Here is a 20,928-nt window from a genome sequence, read left to right on the forward strand (position 1 = left end):
GACTACCCCAGATTTGTCAGCCTCTGCTTGGGCCACTGATTGTTTTTCCTTCTATAGGTTCTGGCTCAGCTGCCTTTCCTCCTGTAGGCCTCCCACCTTTGTTTAAGCTCAGTATCGAGCATCTGTGTTGTAACTGAATGCTCATCCAAGATGTTGTGCATATTCTCCAGTTTCTGCACAAGTTCGTCTACAACATCAACAGCCTCAGTTGCTTTGGCCTCTGCCTCAAGGCCCTCTTTTTTTGGAGCTGGTGGTGGAGCTCTGTCATTTCTTCAGAGAGAACTTCTCACTTCTTTTCCTCCATTTCGAGCTCATTGCCAAGCAGTGGGTATTCAGCTGAATGCCTGACCTCCACATGTTGACCAGGTGTCTCCATTGCTGGGGAGGAGACCACTTTCACACCCGTCACCTTGCCGACTTTCTTTGACTTAACTCTCTGAAGATTTTTCTTGTGTTGGTCAATTTTTTGCCCCAGGTCTGTCTTCTTATTCCTCCACTGTGAGCTTTTTCATGTGCAGTTCTATCACCATATTTTCCAGCTGGAGGGTGTTGTGGTCGCTGCAAAGGACCCTTGACTTATTTTCATACATCTCAAAGAGATCCAGGGTGCTTATTTTTCTTGTACTTGAGTTGTTGGTTTTTGGAAGTAAAAATACTTTTGTTTGAGGGCTCCTTCTTCACCTCTGATGAAGACATCAAGCCCTCAACGCACACGCACTGTACATCACACTGTCAGCCTTACAACAGATTTACTGAGTTCCATCTATTAAAAGGATTATATTTCACAAGTGAAAACAGCTTTATGTTAATATGATAGACCATCAAAGTATGTTTCAGAAACAGAAGGCTGCACAGATTTGAAAGGTTTGGACAATATCCTCCTGTTTCATTATAGCAGTCATAACTTACACATCTTAGTATTTAGGCCAGCATAGCTGTACAAACTAGTATGTACAGTATTTAGTATCCTCTGAAAGATGAACTCTTTGAAATTTACTACATCTTCAATGTCTCGTCTATTTTGAGTACTCTTATCTAACCAAGACACTACTCAGGGGTTCATTGCTATGGCTGATGGACATGTTGCAGCCACAAAAATGGATTGCACCCTGTAACATATGATTACTAAAGCTTGATTTCCACCCTTTTCTAACCTACAGACAGCAGAAACAAGGTCACAGTTGTGTCCTCGAGACTCACTGACCAGCACAAAATTTGGAAACATAATCCCATAGAAGTGCCGCAGTACGAATCTGAGACCCGGTAGCAAGTGACAAATTGTGACGACTGAGAGCGGCTTTAAGTCTTCAAGTCTGTCGTCTTGCTATAAATGTACACAGGATTGTACTCCTGCAGTAGAATGAGAAATGCTGGGGCACCCAATGGCCAACAGATATCAGGTTTGCAGCAAGAATATGATTTCTGTCACAAGCACAGTTGTGGCCTGAATATTTATGCCTCGTAAAGATCTTTTAGTCTTGGCCATAATATTCTGCGCAAGAGGTTCGGAAGAGGTAACAGTTGTTTCTGCAGCGAAACATAATGAAATGAATGGGTAACTGGGTTCTTAATCTCTAATACATGTGTATTTTTTTGGGTAAAACATACTGTAGGCCCTTCACCTTTCACCTTATTGGACTTGTTAGATTTTGAAACAGAATGATTCATACCAAACTACAGGACATGGAATTACAGAAAATCAATTTCAATTTAAAAGGTTTCTGCTTTTTTAAATCTAAACTCAACCCCCTTTCACTCTACCCTTCACCTCTCACCTCATTGGTCCTGTAAAAGGAAGGCTAAATGATAGACAGAGCATCTTGAAGAAGAGTGTTGATGACAGGAAGACGAATGAATGCAAAAAGAGCCAGAGAAATGCCTAAGAAAGAAACAGGATCCTTTTTTGATAAATATAGAATGAGGGACGACAAGAGGGACACCGTTTTCAACAGCCACTGTGTAGTAGCAGAAGGGCAATATTACACTTATTTCGAAAAGAAAAATTAAACTGATACAAAATTATTAATGGAGTTTCGACAACGTACAACATGTTGTGACTACTGCAGCCACCATTTTTATTTTGTTGTCATAAATTTAGTACTTTTGAAATGTTAACTATCCCTTGGGAAAATGTAAAAGAAAAAGCATTTTATTAACTAAAGCTCTACAGTGCTTTTGTCCCATCGTTATGTCGCTCTTCTGGCTTGAGGAGTCAAAGGAACTCAGCAGCGCCTCCCTGTGGTGAACAGTTAAACATATTCAGACAATTCAGGTGAAAATAAACTCCCTTGAGTCAGGTTGTTGCCTCTAAAGATCTTTTTAACTTACTATTTGACCAAAATCTTTTTAGTCAGGGACACAGTATATTAATATCAATTTTATATCATTTATAAAACATAATGTAACCGAGTTCAAGTTAGGACATACTGTGTGGAGAACCAATGAGGTCAATATTAAACAAGTATGAAATAAGTAAAAACAAGAATATGAACAAAGACAAAAGAAAAACCATGAGATAATCTAAAGCTGAAACTTAAATATACAAATTTGCCTATTAAGAGTTGCCTGTAACAAAAAGGCCCATAACCTTTAAACAGATTCATGTAACATGATCAAACCTTGTAGAAAGACACACACAGATAGAATTACACATACACACACACTAGTGACAAGTGAGGTTGTGTGTGAGTGCTAGAACTAGAGCTGTTGGGATATTACTGGTATTTTCGATACCCATATTTAAAAATGAAATATTTACACCATATTACCACACACATTATAATATTGTGTACATAAGCCTGTGACTATTAAAGCGTTTGTTTATTTCCTTTTCACTGTCCATTAAGTGTAATTGCTCTTTTTGTATGATTTTGTACAGTTATGGGTACAGACTCTCTCTCCACCTCCTTGCACGCTCATTTTGAGAGCCATGTATTTGACACAGAAATTTGGAAGAAGTTTTTTTGATTTGACCAATTTCTTTTTTTTCCCCTCCAATTTTTCTACAGATATCACAGTAGTATTGTTATCGGGAACTCTTTTGTCCGCGATAACTGTGTAGGAAAATCTGATACCGTGTCAGCTGTAGCATGAACACAGAGTGTGCTCGTATTTGTAATTCGTACTTATTATATTTGATACATCTTTTTATATTTAGGTTTCTCTGTAACGGAGCCTTCTGAAGAAAGCATTTCACATGGTACTTGTATCACTGAATTTAAAAAAAATCTTTAATCAGTTGATTATTAGTTGAGCAACAGAAAAAATATTTTGATGATCATGTTATTGCAAAAGTCACAATTCAAGCAAAGATGCCAAACACATTTGCTGGTTCCAGCTTTCAAATGTGAGGGTTTGCCTTTTTCATTGTCTTACATGATAGTTAACTCGATGTTAAGATTTGGTAATTAGTAATTTGATGTAGAAGTAGCCCCCGCTATTTCCTTGTATATGTAGCATCCTTTTGTTCCTGTGCAATGACAATGGAGGCTTTCTTTTCTATTCTGTTTAGAGAGCGTGGGGGCCATTTTTCACTATTTTTTAATATGTTGCAGACCTAATGATTGACCAATTAATTGAGAAAATAACGGACAGATTAATCAGTAATGAAAATTATCATAAATAGCAGGCCTAAAACAATCTGATGCACCTTCAAAGCCCATCTTAATAATAGATTAAGTTCATTTCATCCTGCATCTTAGAACAATTTACTTTAGATTTTCCTTTTATTCCAGCAAACAGTTTCAAATGTGTGAAATAAAAGTGCCCTGAAATAAAGTATCATTGCGAAAAGGCGCCAGATGCATTTCATTATTTCATAATAACGGCAGAGATTAAACAACTGAATCCTATAAACTGGTGAAACTACTGCAAGGACTGGTAACCATTTGTACAAACAGCCATTTGCAGGGGATTAACTTCAAATCCACTTGTTTACATCACATAGCATAAACAGGATTACAGTAAAAATGACAGACAGACACTGCAGCTCAGATTCTCGCTTTATTGGTCAACTTGATGAAAGACTACAAAACGAATTCACAAAAAATCTCTTTCAAGTAATCAAATCTGTACAAACCTAAACTGTATGGGGTTTTTACAGCTCTGGCTCATATGAATCTGAAGAGTCATATGTGTGTGTTTGTGTGGGTAAGCATGTGCTTGCTCGTCTGAGACAAGGTGACATGTTCCTTCCTGTTCAAGGATACCGAGACGCCACGCTCAGATAGGCAAGACACAGCATGCACGCTCGCACACACATGCACACACCTGTGTTTTGAGATTTTACAGTACAGAGGACAGGGAAAACAAAATACTTCCCCCCTCCACAAGTACACACACGCCACCTGCTGGCAGGGGTTTGCTGCTAAATTCATCATGTCAGCAATCTCCCACCATCTCCCAAACCCTGCTTTTTCAGTCAAAATTACTGTACAGACAGACACTGTGGTTTCAACCTTTCCACGGGAGGAGTGGTAAGAGAGAGGGAAAGTATAAATCTCTAATACTCTCACACAAAATGTACACGTGCACACATGATTTTAATGCTCACCGGCAGACGAGGTGTGTTTGTCGTCTGCGCACGCACGCACTCACTCAGACAATTCGTAACATTAAATGTTTTAAGAAGTACAGATAAAAAAGGAAAAAAGCCCTGGGTATAGGTTTGATTTCTGGCTGTTTGGTGAAAGAAAGGAGAAGAGAGGTAGAGAGGGCAGGAGGGGGTGGGTTGGAGGTCGAGGGCAAACTACTGGTGTCATTTCTTAGCTTTCCTTGGGGGAGTAACTGGGCGGCCAGTGCCCATGCCCCCTCCACCCCCATAGAAGAGCTTCTTGTCTGCAGGTTTGAGAATCTGTAAAGAGGAAAAAATGATTAAAACTGAGCAAAAATCAACAACAACAATGTTTACATTTTGACACGTTATTAGAGCCCCTTTACATCTTGCATTAAAGTGCATTTTGGGTGATCCAGACTGCAATTTGATAGTGCCTGACCACATGAAACTACAGGTACAAATGCACCCAAAACAAATTGACCACATTTTGTGAACCACCTCCAGAAGTTCTCAGGGATGCACTGTGACCTTGTTGAACTGTAAACACAATTGCGTTTTTACTCCACATTCAACTAGCAGCAGCTCTCCCGCACCTGAGGGTGAAGCTCCAGAGTGATCAGTGGTCTCTCTAATCAGATGCCAACAATACTGCAATGTCTCCTCCATCCCTAAAATATTCCTGTTTTACAATATAGTTTTACAATTTGCCTTCAAACATTGAGTAAAAACTAAACAAAAACGATCTCTCATTTCTTTAGTTTGTGAACAACAACAGTGACTCAGAGTGAGATTATAATTAATAGTTCAACAAAATAAAATCTACCACAAATGACACATTTAAACAGCTCCCAAATACAAAAAAGGTCCCCTGAGATCTATATATATATATATATATATATGTATATATATATATATATATATATATATGCTCTGCCTTCTCTAATCATCATCACGCTGTAACCTGTGACAGGCTGTTATAACACCAGAACATTCACATATATGTAGTTTTTCGTCAAGCTGCGAGCGTCACGTAGGTTTACATTACCAAAGATTTGTGACAAAATCCTTGACGACAGGGTCTCTCGCATGCGCACGGCGAGAGAGGAAAGGGAGAGACGCTGTACTGCTGCTGGAGGAGCTGCTGAATGAGTTACCGCTGCAAAGAGGGTAACTTGTGGTAACTCGCTAAAAGAGTCTGAGAAGTCCGGGGCTGTTCGTAAAACATTCAGGACGCCACAGTTTATTCCACACTACTGAAACTGCTGCTCTTCTTGAAACCACCGTGGAGTATGTAATAATTTCGCTTTCAGCCGTGCTCGCTGCTGCCATGGGTAACAGTATGACGTCATTATGTCAACAAGCCAAAATATTGCAAGTATCACGATGTGAATTTTTCACGATATTAAAAATTATACTGATATTATTGTGACGTAACGAGATGATATGGCACAGCCCTATCAGGTAGGCTTGTTTCATCCTCATCAACCTTGCTATTCTTTCTGACTTGCTCTGAGATGTATAACAAAGAAAGCTACTAGGGATGTTCAGATAAAGTATATTTTACTTAAGTTTATACACTTTTTAAGGCCTTTCATTAGTAAATGTGTGTTTAAGTCATTTCAAAACTTTTTAAAGGGCCCTTTAGAACCCTGAATACCAGGTGTAAATGTAATCAGGTTATTGTATCTAGATAAAATCTGGATATAAGACGCATTTTAACGCAAGGTGCAAAGGGGTCTAAGTGACCTCACTGATCTCTTGCTTACCTGGAATGAGCACATGAGGGTCTCGTCTACGCTCATCATGGCTCCAGCATTGTCGAACTCACCGCAGTAGTTTGGGGCTGAGAACAGCGTCACTAGCTGCCTCTTTGCAAAGAACTCATATCCGTCCTCAACCACCTGAAAACAGATTAACAACAGGTTAACAAGTTGTTGGCACGGAGTCAGGGTAACTTCAAACATTTGTTTTTCACCTAAATAATATAAACAGAGGACAAAAACAGAACTTAACTGTAATTCATTGACAGCATTTTACAAACAGAGGACATATACATCATAAACACAGCGCTGTCACTTGAACTGCCTACCTGGTTATCAGTAAAACTGGGCTGAAATCCAACTGTGCTGAAGTTGCCATGGGGCTATCCAAGTATTTCAGCAGTTCCACCTCACTTTTCTTCAAATATTCACTAACAGCTGGACACGCTCGTTTGATAAAAGTACTCGTGTCAACTACAAAAGTAGTTTGTGAAAAGGAGGAGCAAAGATTCACAACACAAAATACTGCAGGAAAAATAAAACCATAAAAAAGACCTGGTAACCATCCACCTTAGTAAAACTACTCTTCTCATCATCTCTGTGAAACTGCTTGAGATGCCATCCCATAACGACACACCTCAGTTCCACACCCAACTCTTGGTGGTTTAACCCAATGTACAGAAGTGGGGCGTCTTACCTTTTAATTTATTCACTTTTTTCTTTATCTCTCCCGTCTTTTATTCCTACATCTACAACCTTAGGATCAAGCCTGTGCACTTACCTGATGGGCCCGACAAATGAGGTCCATGTCGTGTTTGTGGAGGAACTTTGTGACCACGTCGGCGCCGAAGGTGAAGGAGACACCACGGTCGTTCTCACCCCAGCCCAGCACATCTTTGTCCGGGTCGGCCCACAGCAGGTCGCAGAGGAGGCCCTGGTCAGGCACATCAGTGGGACGCATGACCCTTCGCACCTGCTCCATGGACTGAAGGTCTGGGGACAGGCCTGGAGAAGTTCCAATGAAGAACAGGTAAATGTTAGACAGCAGAAAAACATACAGTATGTTTTTCAATGTTCTGAAGTCTGGGTTTGGTTTTACCACTAGTTCTGGGTTTAAAATTCACCCGAGGCATAAAATACTGACACAAATATTATTAATTTACTTTTACTGTTACGCTTGTTGAAATACAAAGGGAAATCAGGCCTGTACATGCATTTTTAGAGCTTAAACAATCAGTTGATGATCAGAAAATTAATTGGCGACCATTTTGATAATCATATGAGTCACCTTTAAGAAAAAATACCAAACATTACATATTTGCAGCTTCTCACATGAGAAGATTTGTTGCGGTTTTGTTGTTTTATATAATTGTTAACTGATTATCTTTCAGTTTGGGATGATGGCCAAACATTACAATACATCTGAAGTTGTCACCTTTTTCTGGAAAACTGATGGGACATTTTTCAGTATTTCATGGACGCCCTTCAAATAATAACCCACTGGAACCAAAAAAAAGGTCTAACTTTCAGTTGTGTATATCTTAACATTTACATGATCAAAAAATGATGGCTTTGGGCTTTAACCACAGTGTGCTCAACAGATGAAAAACTCTGACAAACATACAATATCCATTCTGTTTGTCCTCTTTTATGTAACTTAATAAGTTTGAAGAGGGAGGTGGTGTTTGCCCTCATGATTATCAGTGCCTGTTTACATATTTTGCGTGGCGGGTCTCACAGACCTGAGATAGCTGTGTCTGGCTGTTGGTGTCACGTTGTCGGACCCCTTAGGCCCATTTTATTATGCCATGTTCTGTATTACAAGTACTGCAAAACAAAATGAATCGCATCTGTTATTTACATTTGTGCTCGTTTCATTCTTTTTGTCATCAAATGTGTTTAATCAGCACTGTCTGCCTTTACATGTTTTGGTCTTTTTGTCAAGATGTCTGCAAATTAAGATTTGCTCCTTTAAATGCAGCTTCTTTTTGGGCTGGGTATTTTGTGAGCGATCGACTGAAGCATTTCTTTGAATTTTGCAGTTGTTTAAGACCATTATCAGCTCACTTATTCTGCATCCCCCCCCCCCCCAGTACGACATGACTCTACTGAACTTGGCTCGCTCTTTTTTGGTTTTTAAGATGTGGATAGAACCAGTTGCTTTTTTCTTGTACCAGCTCGGCCCATGTTCCAAGCAAGCTGAGTGAAAAGTGAAAGTGGAGGTAAAGCACTGCTGACTACAGAGAGACAGTCATCACTAGAAGGTGACGTGGGACAGCCTGAACAAACCCGAAATTTCTTTATAGCCAAGCTACTGTCAACAGCAACCAAAATTATTTTATTCACTCAACCCAGATTTTTTTTTTTTAAAAAAAAGGGCAGCCCACAATCTACACCACACAATTGACGAAGTATCAGACGTTCCTCTCTTGAGTTGCAGATAAATGGACTCAGCGAGTGTGTCACATCAAAGATGATGTAACGCAACTTTCACACATTGTCGTTATGGTGATTAGCTGAGAATCTGGCCTACACTGAGGGGGTACTATCTGCAGTGGATAACAACATAGAGAAAACGACCAGGTACCAAAACTGTGTTCATTTGAGCTGAACCATGCAGAGGAAATGACACATTACAGTATATTAAGACTATGTTCATGTTAAAGGGCTCAAAAGTATACTTCACTCACAAAATGACCATCTGTAAATCAATTAGTCGAGCCGTGTTAGCTTGAAAAAAATGACAAATGGGAAAAGATGAGCAACATAGAGCTGCAATAGTCATGAGAATTCGTCATATGTTGAGGATGAGGTCAAAGCAAAGGAATGCAAACGCCAGTAAGCCAGTACTAGCCGATCAGAGGCCAAGAAGGGGGGGTCCAGCCTTCGCCATAATCGGAAGGTCCTATGACATCATTCTGCATTATAATTAGCCATGTGCTTCTGTCTGTGGATAAACGTCCCTTCAGAACAATGGATTGGATATACACCAGATTTAGGAACACACATGACAGTGGCCCAGAGCGGATTGGAATAAATCAGATTTCTGTGTCCACATCACCCTCTACATTTGCTTGTAATGTAAATGTAGCCTAATTTGTAAGACATATGAACTGTGCTAGTGCTTACATGGCAGTAACTGTACTGGACAGAAGTAGAACTGCAGGTGTGATTACATATAAGATATTATAAGAGCTCTATAGCCAAGAATATGCAAATATACTCAAAACAAGAAATTAAGATCACACATAGCTCTACAGGCCTTTGACCATAATGTTGACAGTAACCACAGTGCAGAGACAAGTTAGTGTGTGTGCATTCTGGACAGACGCCAAATAAACTGTTTGATGAGGATACCTCCATGGCAACAGAAGATCTTCTCATCAACAATGGCTGCAACAGGCAAACAGTTGAAGCAGTCAGTGAAGGTCTTCCACAGCTTAATGTTGTATCGCCTCTTACCTGTGGGAGGAAACCACAATTAATTGGTCACAATCTTATCTTGAGACCAATAAAATCTTAACAGCTGCACCTATTACATCAGAAACACAATATTTTCTAAAAACCTGGCTCTGTGAGCAGCAGAGAAAGGCATGTGATTAATCACTGCTCATACTGCCTTATGGTGCTCCTTAGACTGACGCCTGGTGTACTGAGAGCTTATCTGCGTTGTGGCTTTTGTTACTACAAATAAGTCAGTTTCACTTTTATGTCAACTCTTTACTTCTTTTTTTTAGTTTAAACATTTGAAAAGATTAAAGACCAATAACTGCATTAACTTGACTATGCAAAAGCCTGCAGGGTAGGGCTTATATCTTTAGCAAACTGCTGGCAAGTGTTGATAGTAGAGGGAATATTAATGTCTGTTTGTGTCTGTATGTGTGCCACATGACTTACACTCATCGTAGAAGCCATATATTCTGTTAATGGAGGCGCACTCGTGGTTTCCTCTCAGCAGAAAAAAGTTTTCTGGGTATTTGATCTTGTATGCCAGCAACAGGCAGATGGTCTCCAGGGACTGCTTGCCTCTGTCTACATAGTCCCCCAGGAACAGGTAGTTGCTCTCTGGTGGAAAGCCCCCATATTCAAACAGCCTCAGCAGATCATAGTACTGCCCATGAACATCACCTGGTGAGAGGAGAAGTAAAAGAGACGCAACAGGCAGTGTTGGTAAAAAGTGGGATTATCATGCTGTGTGTATATATGCACAACAAAAGGTGAGAGATAGAGGTACGACAATACTTGTCACCCTGCAAATTAACAGCACTTTATACCACAATTGGCCTTGCATTAGTTTAAATGAATATGGTTATTTTGGTGTTGCCTGACTTGTTTTTTCTGGTGATGAGACTACATATGCAAGCTTGCATTTAGTGCAAGGATGGTGGTGAATCTCATCGCACTGCAAACTTGGCCACTTCCTGCAATTTACAGACTGTTCCTTTAAACTACCCTTCCTCATTAAGTGGCATCAGCAGTGTAACACAGGAGGGCAGCTCCAGGGAGACTTGAAGTGCAAAACAGCACTGCACTGGCAAGCCAGTTTTATCAGCTCATCACTGTAGTTGTGTAATTATGTGGCAAGGTCACAGCCATGCACTTTATAACTAGTAGGTGTGATGCATCACAATTCTCTCTTGGAAGGTTACTCTTCGATGCAAAAAAGTCAGTTGTTAGAAATGTAAAACTCAATTCTCTCCTGTCATAACTTTATAAGACCAGACTGTATGTTCCTTTCAACTGAACCAAATAAATGATGAAACATAGCACAGCTGATGTAAACATGTGCATCATTTTTATGCTCTAGGATAGACTACTTCTTGAGTTTTGGTAAAGATGGCTGAGTGTGAGCAACCACTGATGGATATGTCCCAACCAGCACCCCAACTTGAAAAGAATGAAAGCATTCTGAAGGCATTTTAGCTTTTCTGAAGTTGAAGGGAGGAGGGACCTGGACAAGAGACACACTGTATGCAAGTATCACACTAAATTTAAATATGAGGGAACACAACAAACATGGGAAACCATATTTCATGTTTCCACAAAGAGTTGGAGGAAATACAGGCATAGATCTCTATCATTTGTTCTTACTACTGTATTAAGAAAAGATAATGTAAGTAAGTTCCTCTGGTTCTTTTTATTATGGATCACTGCAATAGCCTGATTTAAAAGTAGTCACAAATTGAGAAAAACAGTTTTGATGCTTCAAGATACACAACTGTTTTATAATCACAGCATAACCATCTGAATCTAAATCAAATCATAAAGTGCCTAGAGACTGCCACCCCTTAATAACATGAATATACGCTTTCTCATTATGGTCCAGCACTATAAGCAACAACAGCCATCTAAAGAGTGTTTGTAAATGCAATGTGACCGCACTAGAGAATTCCCCTGACTCTAAAGAACACGACTAAGCCTCACCACAAATCTTGAGGGGCGCCTCAAGTTCAAGCAGGATTGGCTGGCTGAGGAAGATCTCCCGGGATTTGAGGCAGAGACCACGGATTTCGTTCTCTGTCAGCTGAACATTTTTGCCAGGTCTGGAGCCCTTCACTGTGAGGGGAAAAATGCAACAAGAGTGAGAAATCGCACACTGGAAACAAAGCAGAATGTATTAATCATACTCATCAGTCATTCAAACAGTGTGCAAAAAAATGAGCTGAAATGATGACAGTGTTTCTGAAAGAACAGTGAAGCGAGGTTATGGATTAAAGGGAAAAAAACACCCAAAATAGAATTCACATGTTCTGAGAAATTTAAGGCAGACTGCCATGGACAGTTGGCACATGTTAATGTGTAGCGTGCACACTGTTTAGTCTTCAGTCATGGACCCTTTGCACATTTGAGCTATCATGATTATATAAAAGAGCTTTGGAAGGAGAAAAGGAATGTGATACTGCAGATGCATGTGTTTACAATGGAAATTTCAGAATTTAAAAATGATGATGCTCAGTTGTTTGGCAGTAATTTTTGGTGCTCTACAATGCCACTAAATTCAGCCAAGGAACAGAAAAACAGGCTCTGGAGTCTTTTAGAGACATATCTTGGAGCTGGCCCATAAAGAACAAAAATTGAAGACTCAATTTCTAAAAATCACCCAGACTGCTATTACTTTGATACAGGGTATTTTCTGAATTACAACTGAGCCCGCCCTTACTCCTTTGGGTGTACATATAAAGCAAAAAAAAAAACCTTAAGGGCCTCGATGTACTAACTAAAACAATGCCACCTGATGATATACAGTAATGCATTCAAATGATTTCAGGTTCCATTTCGGTGGGTAATTATCTTTTGACTTTGCATCCAAAAAGCATTTGACTCCCAAGAAAAATAAATTTCGTCCAAGCATTCCTTTGGCAAGGTACGTTATGGACCAATAACTTGAAAATATATGTGCATTGCTCCATTTTTTACGCGATAACTTCAGGTCAACGACGACTCAAACAATATATTATGTGTGGATACTTTCTCTGGCAGGGTAAAACATAAATATAAACATGAACAATGGCTGCAAGACGTTAATTTGCTGTGATACGGATGCTCCTGACCGAACATAACTGGCGATCAATTGCCTGTTTTGTTAGCTACAAGCAAGAGATGAACTCTGGGTAGCACAGCATAGGTGGCTATCGTTGTCTAGCCTCTTTTAGCTAAAATGGCTACCTCGGTGAATAAATATCGAGCGAAATACTGCCTTACCTTCCAGTAGACGTTGTATAATGGAGTCGATGTTCAGCTTATCGGCTTCGGCCATGCTATTCCTCTATTTTGGTCGGTTTCTAATCACTCCTACGAATTCAAGACTTAGTTACTATTAACTGGCTTGCGAGTTACCGTTAGCTCAACTAGTTTAGCGTTAATCGGCTATCGTTAGCCCGCTAGCTAACTTAGCTAACCTTGGGGCAGAATCGGCAACCTCAAAATGTGAGGCTTGGTGCTGAATTGTTAAAGATGTAATGGCTCTCATGTACTTCAGAAATTCGCCTCGGTCAACTACTTTCCATTAAATAAACGAATTAACTTAAAGAATTTGTATTTTCTCGTGACAACGATCTCTCTGCCGTAGCCACTAGCACCATGCCATCGATAAAAAAAAAGGCTAGATGAGCGTTAGCTCAAAGCGAGGTTCAACGGAAACGGTCTGCCTGTCCCAACGCTCCTATTGGTCAGTTTTGCCGGTAGGCGGGGCTTAAGGGGCCATTCTTCTCTAGGATTGGCTGTTTTCGACGTCGGTTAGCATTTACTTATCTCAAACCACAATGTAAAAAAGACAATCATTCTCGGATATATCTCACGTTTTATTGGCGTTAAATATAAGATTTTGTCAAACAGTGCAAGATAAACCGCTCCTGTCCAGATTTACTCAAATATTCGCGTTTGTATCGCTCTGTGTTTGTTGCGCAGTAAAGCGACACCCACGGAAGTGACCAAGATGGGAAGAATTGACGACGTATTTTGGCATGACGCAATGTCCTAGCGCCTGGCAACACGCACCGAGTGATTCATTCTGAAGTTGAGAGATGGCTTAGCTAGTGTGCTAATTCACTGTAAGATAAACATGACTCTAACTCGGATAAACGCTAAAGTATCTGTTTTACGCTAGTATTGCTCTTGATTATATCATACAACCATCCGACCATGAAGTTGCTTCATAAAGACATTGAAAAAGATAATGCCGGGTGAGTGACTAGCTAATGTTAGCAAGCTAACCAGCATGCTACTTAGCAGCTGATTCTTCATGTGTCATTTTATGGTTATGTGACTTACATTCACATGTATCAGCGTGGGGAGACATGGGGAGTTTGGGAATAGTTATTACAAAAATAGTACCATTTGTAGTTAATATGTAATAACACACACACACACACACACACGGGACATGACATATAGTTAACCTAATGAGCATGGATTGTATTACTCAGACTCTGTTAGCGTAAACAGAAAGTGAATGACCAAAACTAACCCCGATTGTGATATAACTGATGTGCACTGCATAATTACTGTAGCAGCACTGATGATCCTGCATCATTGCACCATCTGGAACATTGTTCCCAGTACTGGCTTGGCATCCTTACGTACCTCCACATCCATAGTTTAGTATTTTGACAACCCAAACCACATTTGACTTACTAACATAAATGACACCAACTCAGAACCTGGCTTATTGATTGTGTGTACTTCTTCAGTCAGGTGACCCTGATACCGGAGGAGGCGGAGGATATGTGGCACACCTACAACCTCCTGCAAGTGGGGGACAGCCTGAGAGCCTCCACTATCAGGTACCCACTAACTTCAATCACATTAAGGTCACAGGTGAAGCCCTGCAGCGCACACCTAAACACCTGACTGTTTCCCAACCTTGTAGGCACGAAGAAGGATGTTGACTTTATTTTGTAGCACTGCAGAATTGGCAATGCTGTGTCTTTTGGGCCATCTATCAGCTCATGCTTCCATTAGCTAGTAGGGATTTTAATTCCTTCTCTGTCGCTTTAGGCATTTGTATACTATCAAGGCAAAGCTACTCAAGGTTTAGCTTCCATCCACCTTTATTACAACCAACCACTCAACAGATTGGACAGATTCTCAGTGCAAACAATGCAGCCAGCCCCGCAAACAGGGTGACTTTGTAGTGACTTGGCAGTCCTGAAATGGAAAGTTGCAACAGAAAGATTTATTTACACACAACTTCTGTTTTTGCAAGAATTCTGCTTTTGCAAGACATACCAATTTCCAGCTCTGTCTTGAACCTTCTCAGCCATAGAAAAGTTAGACATCTACTTCAGCCACACATATTGATTACCAAATAGGAATTACAATAGCATTTAATAAGGGCTGTGCAATTTCTATCATTGGCCAGTAAACAGTACATTTATATACTATTTCTTTTAACAATTTGCCTAATAGCCACAGACACCATGTTGTCAAAAACTAGCACTCAAGCACTCTTGATTTAGCTGTAGTTCAGCTGTATGCCTTGCCTTTACACAAATCCAAGGATGGAGATGTAATGTTTCCAGTGAAGCGTTTGGGTCAGTTTCCATTGTGCTTGGTTGTCAGGTTTCCAACTTTCACTCTTTCTGTCTGTAAATCACTCAGTGTTTTAGTCTCAAACACACACAAAGGAACTAATGTCTCTTTCCTCTGTTCCCACAGAAAGGTGCAGACAGAGTCCCCTACTGGAAGTGTGGGGAGTTCCAGAGTCCGGACTACTCTGACCCTGAGTGTGGAGACCATCGACTTTGACTCCCAGGCCTGCCAGCTGAGAGTAAAGGGCACTAACTTAGAGGAGAACCAGTATGTCAAGGTCTGAGATTTATGAGCAACCTGTTAACCAGCTGTTGTCATGTCACATTTATAGATGTTTTAAAGTGGAGCAGTGAGACTAGAATAATACAATAGGGACGCGAGGACTGAAATTAAGATTTTAGGAGTGATTAGAGATCGTTACACATGTAGATTGTGTCTGATAAGTGGTCAGTTTTGCTCCCCAAATGCTACACAGAGACTCAGTTTTTGCCAGTGAAACACATGAAGTGAAGTCAACTGTAAAATGGTTTTGATTTGGGCTAGTTGTCAGTATACTATGACTTGACTAACAATAGCAGAATTATATGTTAAAGAACAACAGCAGCATCATTTTTTTCCTGCACAAAGATCTGAAGATAGTTTACATACTCTCCCTTCTGCTGCATTTTTTTGTCATCACCCACCCACATTATTCATCTGTCTTAATGCTAACTCCTGTATGATCTAAGTAGCTGTGGTGACTGTGTTCTCTTCTTCATTGATCAGATGGGAGCTTACCACACCATTGAGCTCGAGCTCAACAGGAAGTTCACTCTGGCTAAAAAGAGCTGGGACAGCGTTGTGTTGGATAGAATTGGTAAGCAGGTGCTACCGTTTGCATTTGGCTGAGATTACAATTTGTTTTGTGCCATCAGAATAATCACAGCAGAAAATACTGCTTTGTCTCATCCTTGTGATTGGTTCATTTAAGCCCACACGTCCCACCTGCACGTCAAGCAGGACTTGTAAACATCATGGGCTTTAGCAACTGCACACCCAGCTGTCCAAATCTCAGTGTCCATTTCCTTGAACACATAAAACTGTATGTTAGAGTCGTTACTTGTATTTAAATTCAGATCGGTTCACACTCGGTGCAGTTTTTTGATGAGCACCACAGTGTGAAGAGGATCTTGCTCTGCCAAAATGAATGAACCAAACCATAGAAACACACTCTAGAGAATTCAAACCAAGTATTCCATATTAGGAGAAGCTTGCTTGTTTTGATGAGCTTATGTTACTTTCCGCATGGACTGTTCTGGACAGTACGTTTGCTTTTAATAGCATCATTAACCACTGTAATCTTGGAGAACTTGAACATTCTGCCAGATAGATTTACATGTTTTCACTCTGACCTTTGCCTCCTGTCAAACAAGAAGCTGTGAACTAAGCCGATGTGGTTAAAACAACACAGAGAGTCCAAATGTCAAAAAATTGCTTACAGATGTTGAAGAGTTGAGATCATGTTTAAAGCACACAGTGATGAGAATCAGCTGTTTGCATTTTTGCCTATTTGCAAATTATTTAAATCCCTTTCTTTGAAGATTTCTAGACTGGATGATCTTGCTTTTGTTTAACCTCTTTTTATGGATCACTCCAGATCCCAATAATCATGAGTTGGATATAGACATTGATATTAAAAGCTAATTATGGCTGTGTTGCCTGACTGACAGGGTGACACATTAGCTGGTTTTCTTTGACAGAAAATGCACCGTCCTCTTGTTAATTCATTTACATCTCCAACAAAGAGAGAGGGTTGCCATGGGAACAGAATCGGGAGAAACAGAAGGGACATAACTGACAGATGGGGTTCATGTATCTGAAGGAGAGGAGGTCCGTTGACTCATTGCTGCTGTAATCTCCATCACAATAACATTTACATAGAAAGTGTTTTAGGAATTCTCAGTAATAACTCACCCCAACTACAACACATTTTGATAGCGTCACACAAAGTACCATCTATCCTTGCTGTGTCTATCCTTTAGAGCAGGCTTGTGATGCAACCCAGAAGGCAGATGTGGCAGCTGTGGTGATGCAGGAGGGTCTGGCCAACCTGGTGCTGGTGACCCCTGCCATGACTCTGCTGCGTGCAAAAGTGGAGGTCACCATTCCCCGCAAGAGGAGGGGGAGCTGCACTCAGCATGAAAAAGTAGGTCAGCTCACTGTAACCGCACGGCCGTAATGAGCTCAGGCAGAGGTTGTTGTTTTTAATGGTGAATATTGTCAGAGAAGATTGAGAGATGAAGACAGAATTAATTGTGGATAGACTGATGGGAGAATAGAGTCTGTTACAACATGTTTTTTAATGAAGACTTAATAGGAGGCACTCTGAATAGAGCAAGGTAGACATATTTAACATGTATTGTCTCATTTACTGTGAGTACACTTGGGTAAATAAATAACATTAAAATAATCTACAGATTAAGATATTCAGTAAATGTGAAACTAAAGCTTACTGGCATTTCTAATTCCATTGTACTATCTCAAAGAGAATCAGCATTAAGGCAGGAGTCAGAGAGAGGGTGTGTGTTGGATGCTTAAAAACATTTTTGTTTAGTCATGAGTGTAACAAGTAGGGATGGGTGGAAAAACTAGTTACGAGATGCATCATGATTCTCTCTTGATAAAATTCTGGACACTATGATCACCTGCATCAATAATGTATGATCTGTTGTATTAGTAAAAGATAATAGACATAAAATAAACCTATTAGTTTTAAATATGGATCTCTGTGATCTGTAGCCTATAGTTCGGCTTTAGCTTCTAACTATCTTTGTCTTTTTAACCTTTTGTTGCTGCTGAGACAGTTTGACATCCTGGATATATCCTTCAACCACAGACTGTATTATGTCTCCATTTACAGGCACTGGAGAGATTCTATGAGGCTGTGATGCAAGCGATTCTTCGCCACATCAATTTTGACGGTAGTGCTGCTGTGTACACACGCACAGACACACACTTTCACATGCAAACACATACAGTATGTTCCTGTTTTTGTGTCACACACTTCTCCCTTTTTAATTTGTTGTTCCCACCACATTTGTTACTTTGCTGTGAACCTCTCATCTTCTGCACTTGTACGTCATTTTTATGGAACTGTTGTGGTTTATCATTGTTGCCACTTTATCTTTGTTTCTGTTGAATTAAACAGTAGAAAAGTTCTGATTTCTCTTCCTTCTCTTCTCTTCTCTCTGCCTTCTGCTAGTGGTGAAGTGCATCTTGGTCGCCAGTCCAGGTTTTGTGAAGGACCAGTTCATCACCTACCTCTATAAAGAGGCAGTGCGACAGGACAACAAGGTCCTGCTGGAGAATCGACCCAAATTCATGCTGGTCCACTCGTCATCAGGTCACAAGTACTCACTCAAAGGTACGAGCTGGTGGGCTCTAAGAATAAAACAATCAAATCTCATCACAAGGTGAAACTAAACAAAATGCTTGTTGTTTTGCAGAAATCCTCTCTGACCCCACTGTGACAAGTCGGCTCTCTGATACCAAGGTGACTATACATTCTGAGATCTCTCAGCCTGTGTCATCATCTAGTAAACACAAGCTACCAAATTGAAAAACGTAGCTAACTAGTGATTACGTTTAACTTTCAGGCAGCAGGAGAGGTGAAAGCCCTGGAGGATTTCTACAAGATGCTCCAGCATGAGCCCGACAGAGCCTTCTATGGGTGAGAGCAGTCGACAGGAAGCGACCCACAGAGTCCTCGTTCATTCACACTGATAACTGACAACCTTTGTATCTTTGCATCCTCACAGACTAGCTCATGTGGAGAAAGCTGCCGATGCCCTCGCCATCGATACCTTGTTGATAAGTGATAAGCTCTTCAGGTACATACTGAGACGTTCTTTACGTAATCTATTTTAAATACACAGTAAAGAACTGTGGGGTCAACTATATGGGTTATACATGGGTTTCAAAACAATCTAAAATATGTGCCAACAGAATGATTTTAAAGATACTAAAATCACATACTCCCTCACTTATTCCAGCCACTCTATTGGCTTTAAAGCACAGTTCGGGAACAATCGAATCTGCTCTTTGTAACAATGTTTTATGTGTGCTGTCCAGACATCAGGACATCCCCACGAGGAGTCGTTACGTTCGGTTGGTGGACAATGTGAGGGACAACGGTGGCAATGTCAGGTACTAGTTGTCCTTTAAAAGACTGACTACGTCAACGTTCACTGAGAACTGTTAGAAGATCCTTTGCGAATCATCCAGCTGATGAATGTCTCTCTTTTTCATGCAGAATATTCTCAAGCCTTCATGTGTCTGGTGAACGTAAGTTATAAAACCATTCAGATTTATATTTTTTCTATGTTAAAAGACAAAAGGAAGGTTTTTTTTTAAAATAATCATATTGCTTCACAGTGTTCCTCTGTGTGGACTGTATTTCCGTTCCTCACTAAACATTTGCAGGACAGATTTAACAAACCTTCATTGTTTCCGTCCATGTGTGCTAGCTTGCAGTCTTCTTCTTCATTAACTTTGCTGGCGCACTGCTCTTCTTCTTAGCACGTTACTGCCACCAACTGTTGTTCAGTGGAGTAATGTATATTGCAGGCATGCACATTTATCCTTGTGCATGATACAAATGAAACAGCAACCCAGTGTTGTAGTCAGGGCCACCTAAATGGAGACCAAGTTATGACCAAGGTTGAGGCTGACCAGGGTTTTTTTCATAACTCTGACTAACTTATAATGACCAGTCTGAGTAAAACAACACCAACATACTATCAGGTTTGTACTGTAAATGTTTGATGGCTTTGACCGCAGGAGAAAGTTACTGGTGTCATAAGACTCGCCATATATTGATTAAGATGAGGCCCGGTTGCTCAACTATGATTGTGGTTTTTACACTTCTGTACTTAAGAATAAAATCAGCCTGAAGATCTGGCTGTGCACCGTCAACTTTTTGAGTTGTCCATGTCTGTCCCCTCAGAACTGACTCAGCTGAGCGGAGTGGCTGCCATCTTGCGGTTTCCCATCGCCGACCTGTCGGAGGCCGAGGAGGACAGCAGCTCAGACGAAGACTGAGCACCAGAAACGTAGCAGAGAGCGCATATTGGGAGAAAAGAAGAGGAAGGTCGTCCAGTGTTGCAGATAATACAAGAATGCATCGACTCTGTGTTATAAAACAATAAAGCTGCTGCGTATTCCACCTCTGCAACATCCACACCTCTTTAAAGTCTGATCTCTGCACCTGATTCTGTATTTTGATTTGATGCTTTGGGTTTGAAGGTGGTAGCAGGTTTGAAAGGTGCAGGTTAACAATGCCAATGAGCAGGAATGTAACATTTGTTGCCAAGTCCAAATGAAAACAGTTGCAATCTTGACTGACATTTAGCAATAGAAAACAAAGTCTTTCTTTCCAAGTGTATATACAATTTATCTTTCTTGCAATTAAACAACAGAAGCATTCAACCACCTGCGTTATTTCAGTTTGTCGCATGAACCATCCTCATTATGCATGAATGAAACACAAGTTGAAACAAGATGTAAAAATATATAATTTATTAAATACAGTCATTTCATTTACAC

General features: G+C 40.4%; 2 protein-coding genes across 2 annotated transcripts; one reads left to right on the plus strand and one right to left on the minus strand.

Moving 5' to 3' along the window:
- Positions 1-3,989: 3,989 nt before the first annotated feature.
- ppp1cab (protein phosphatase 1, catalytic subunit, alpha isozyme b) lies at positions 3,990-13,420 on the minus strand. Its single transcript, XM_033611147.2, has 7 exons — positions 13,018-13,420; positions 11,740-11,871; positions 10,213-10,443; positions 9,673-9,777; positions 7,097-7,320; positions 6,322-6,456; positions 3,990-4,852 (listed from the first exon to the last, which is right to left on the minus strand). The coding sequence occupies exons 1-7, from the start codon at positions 13,070-13,072 to the stop codon at positions 4,757-4,759; spliced, it is 978 nt and encodes a 325-aa protein (XP_033467038.1). The 5' UTR covers positions 13,073-13,420; the 3' UTR covers positions 3,990-4,756.
- Positions 13,421-13,807: 387 nt separating this feature from the next.
- pelo (pelota mRNA surveillance and ribosome rescue factor) lies at positions 13,808-20,811 on the plus strand. The gene is made up of 13 exons (XM_033611146.2): positions 13,808-13,997; positions 14,505-14,597; positions 15,472-15,622; positions 16,111-16,201; positions 17,367-17,530; positions 18,245-18,305; positions 18,587-18,748; positions 18,831-18,877; positions 18,981-19,054; positions 19,143-19,214; positions 19,456-19,530; positions 19,637-19,668; positions 20,330-20,811. The coding sequence occupies exons 1-13, from the start codon at positions 13,957-13,959 to the stop codon at positions 20,422-20,424; spliced, it is 1,158 nt and encodes a 385-aa protein (XP_033467037.1). The 5' UTR covers positions 13,808-13,956; the 3' UTR covers positions 20,425-20,811.
- The last annotated feature ends 117 nt before the right edge of the window (positions 20,812-20,928 follow it).

This window comes from Epinephelus lanceolatus, chromosome 21 (genome assembly GCF_041903045.1).
Source record: "Epinephelus lanceolatus isolate andai-2023 chromosome 21, ASM4190304v1, whole genome shotgun sequence".
NCBI lineage: Eukaryota > Metazoa > Chordata > Actinopteri > Perciformes > Serranidae > Epinephelus > Epinephelus lanceolatus.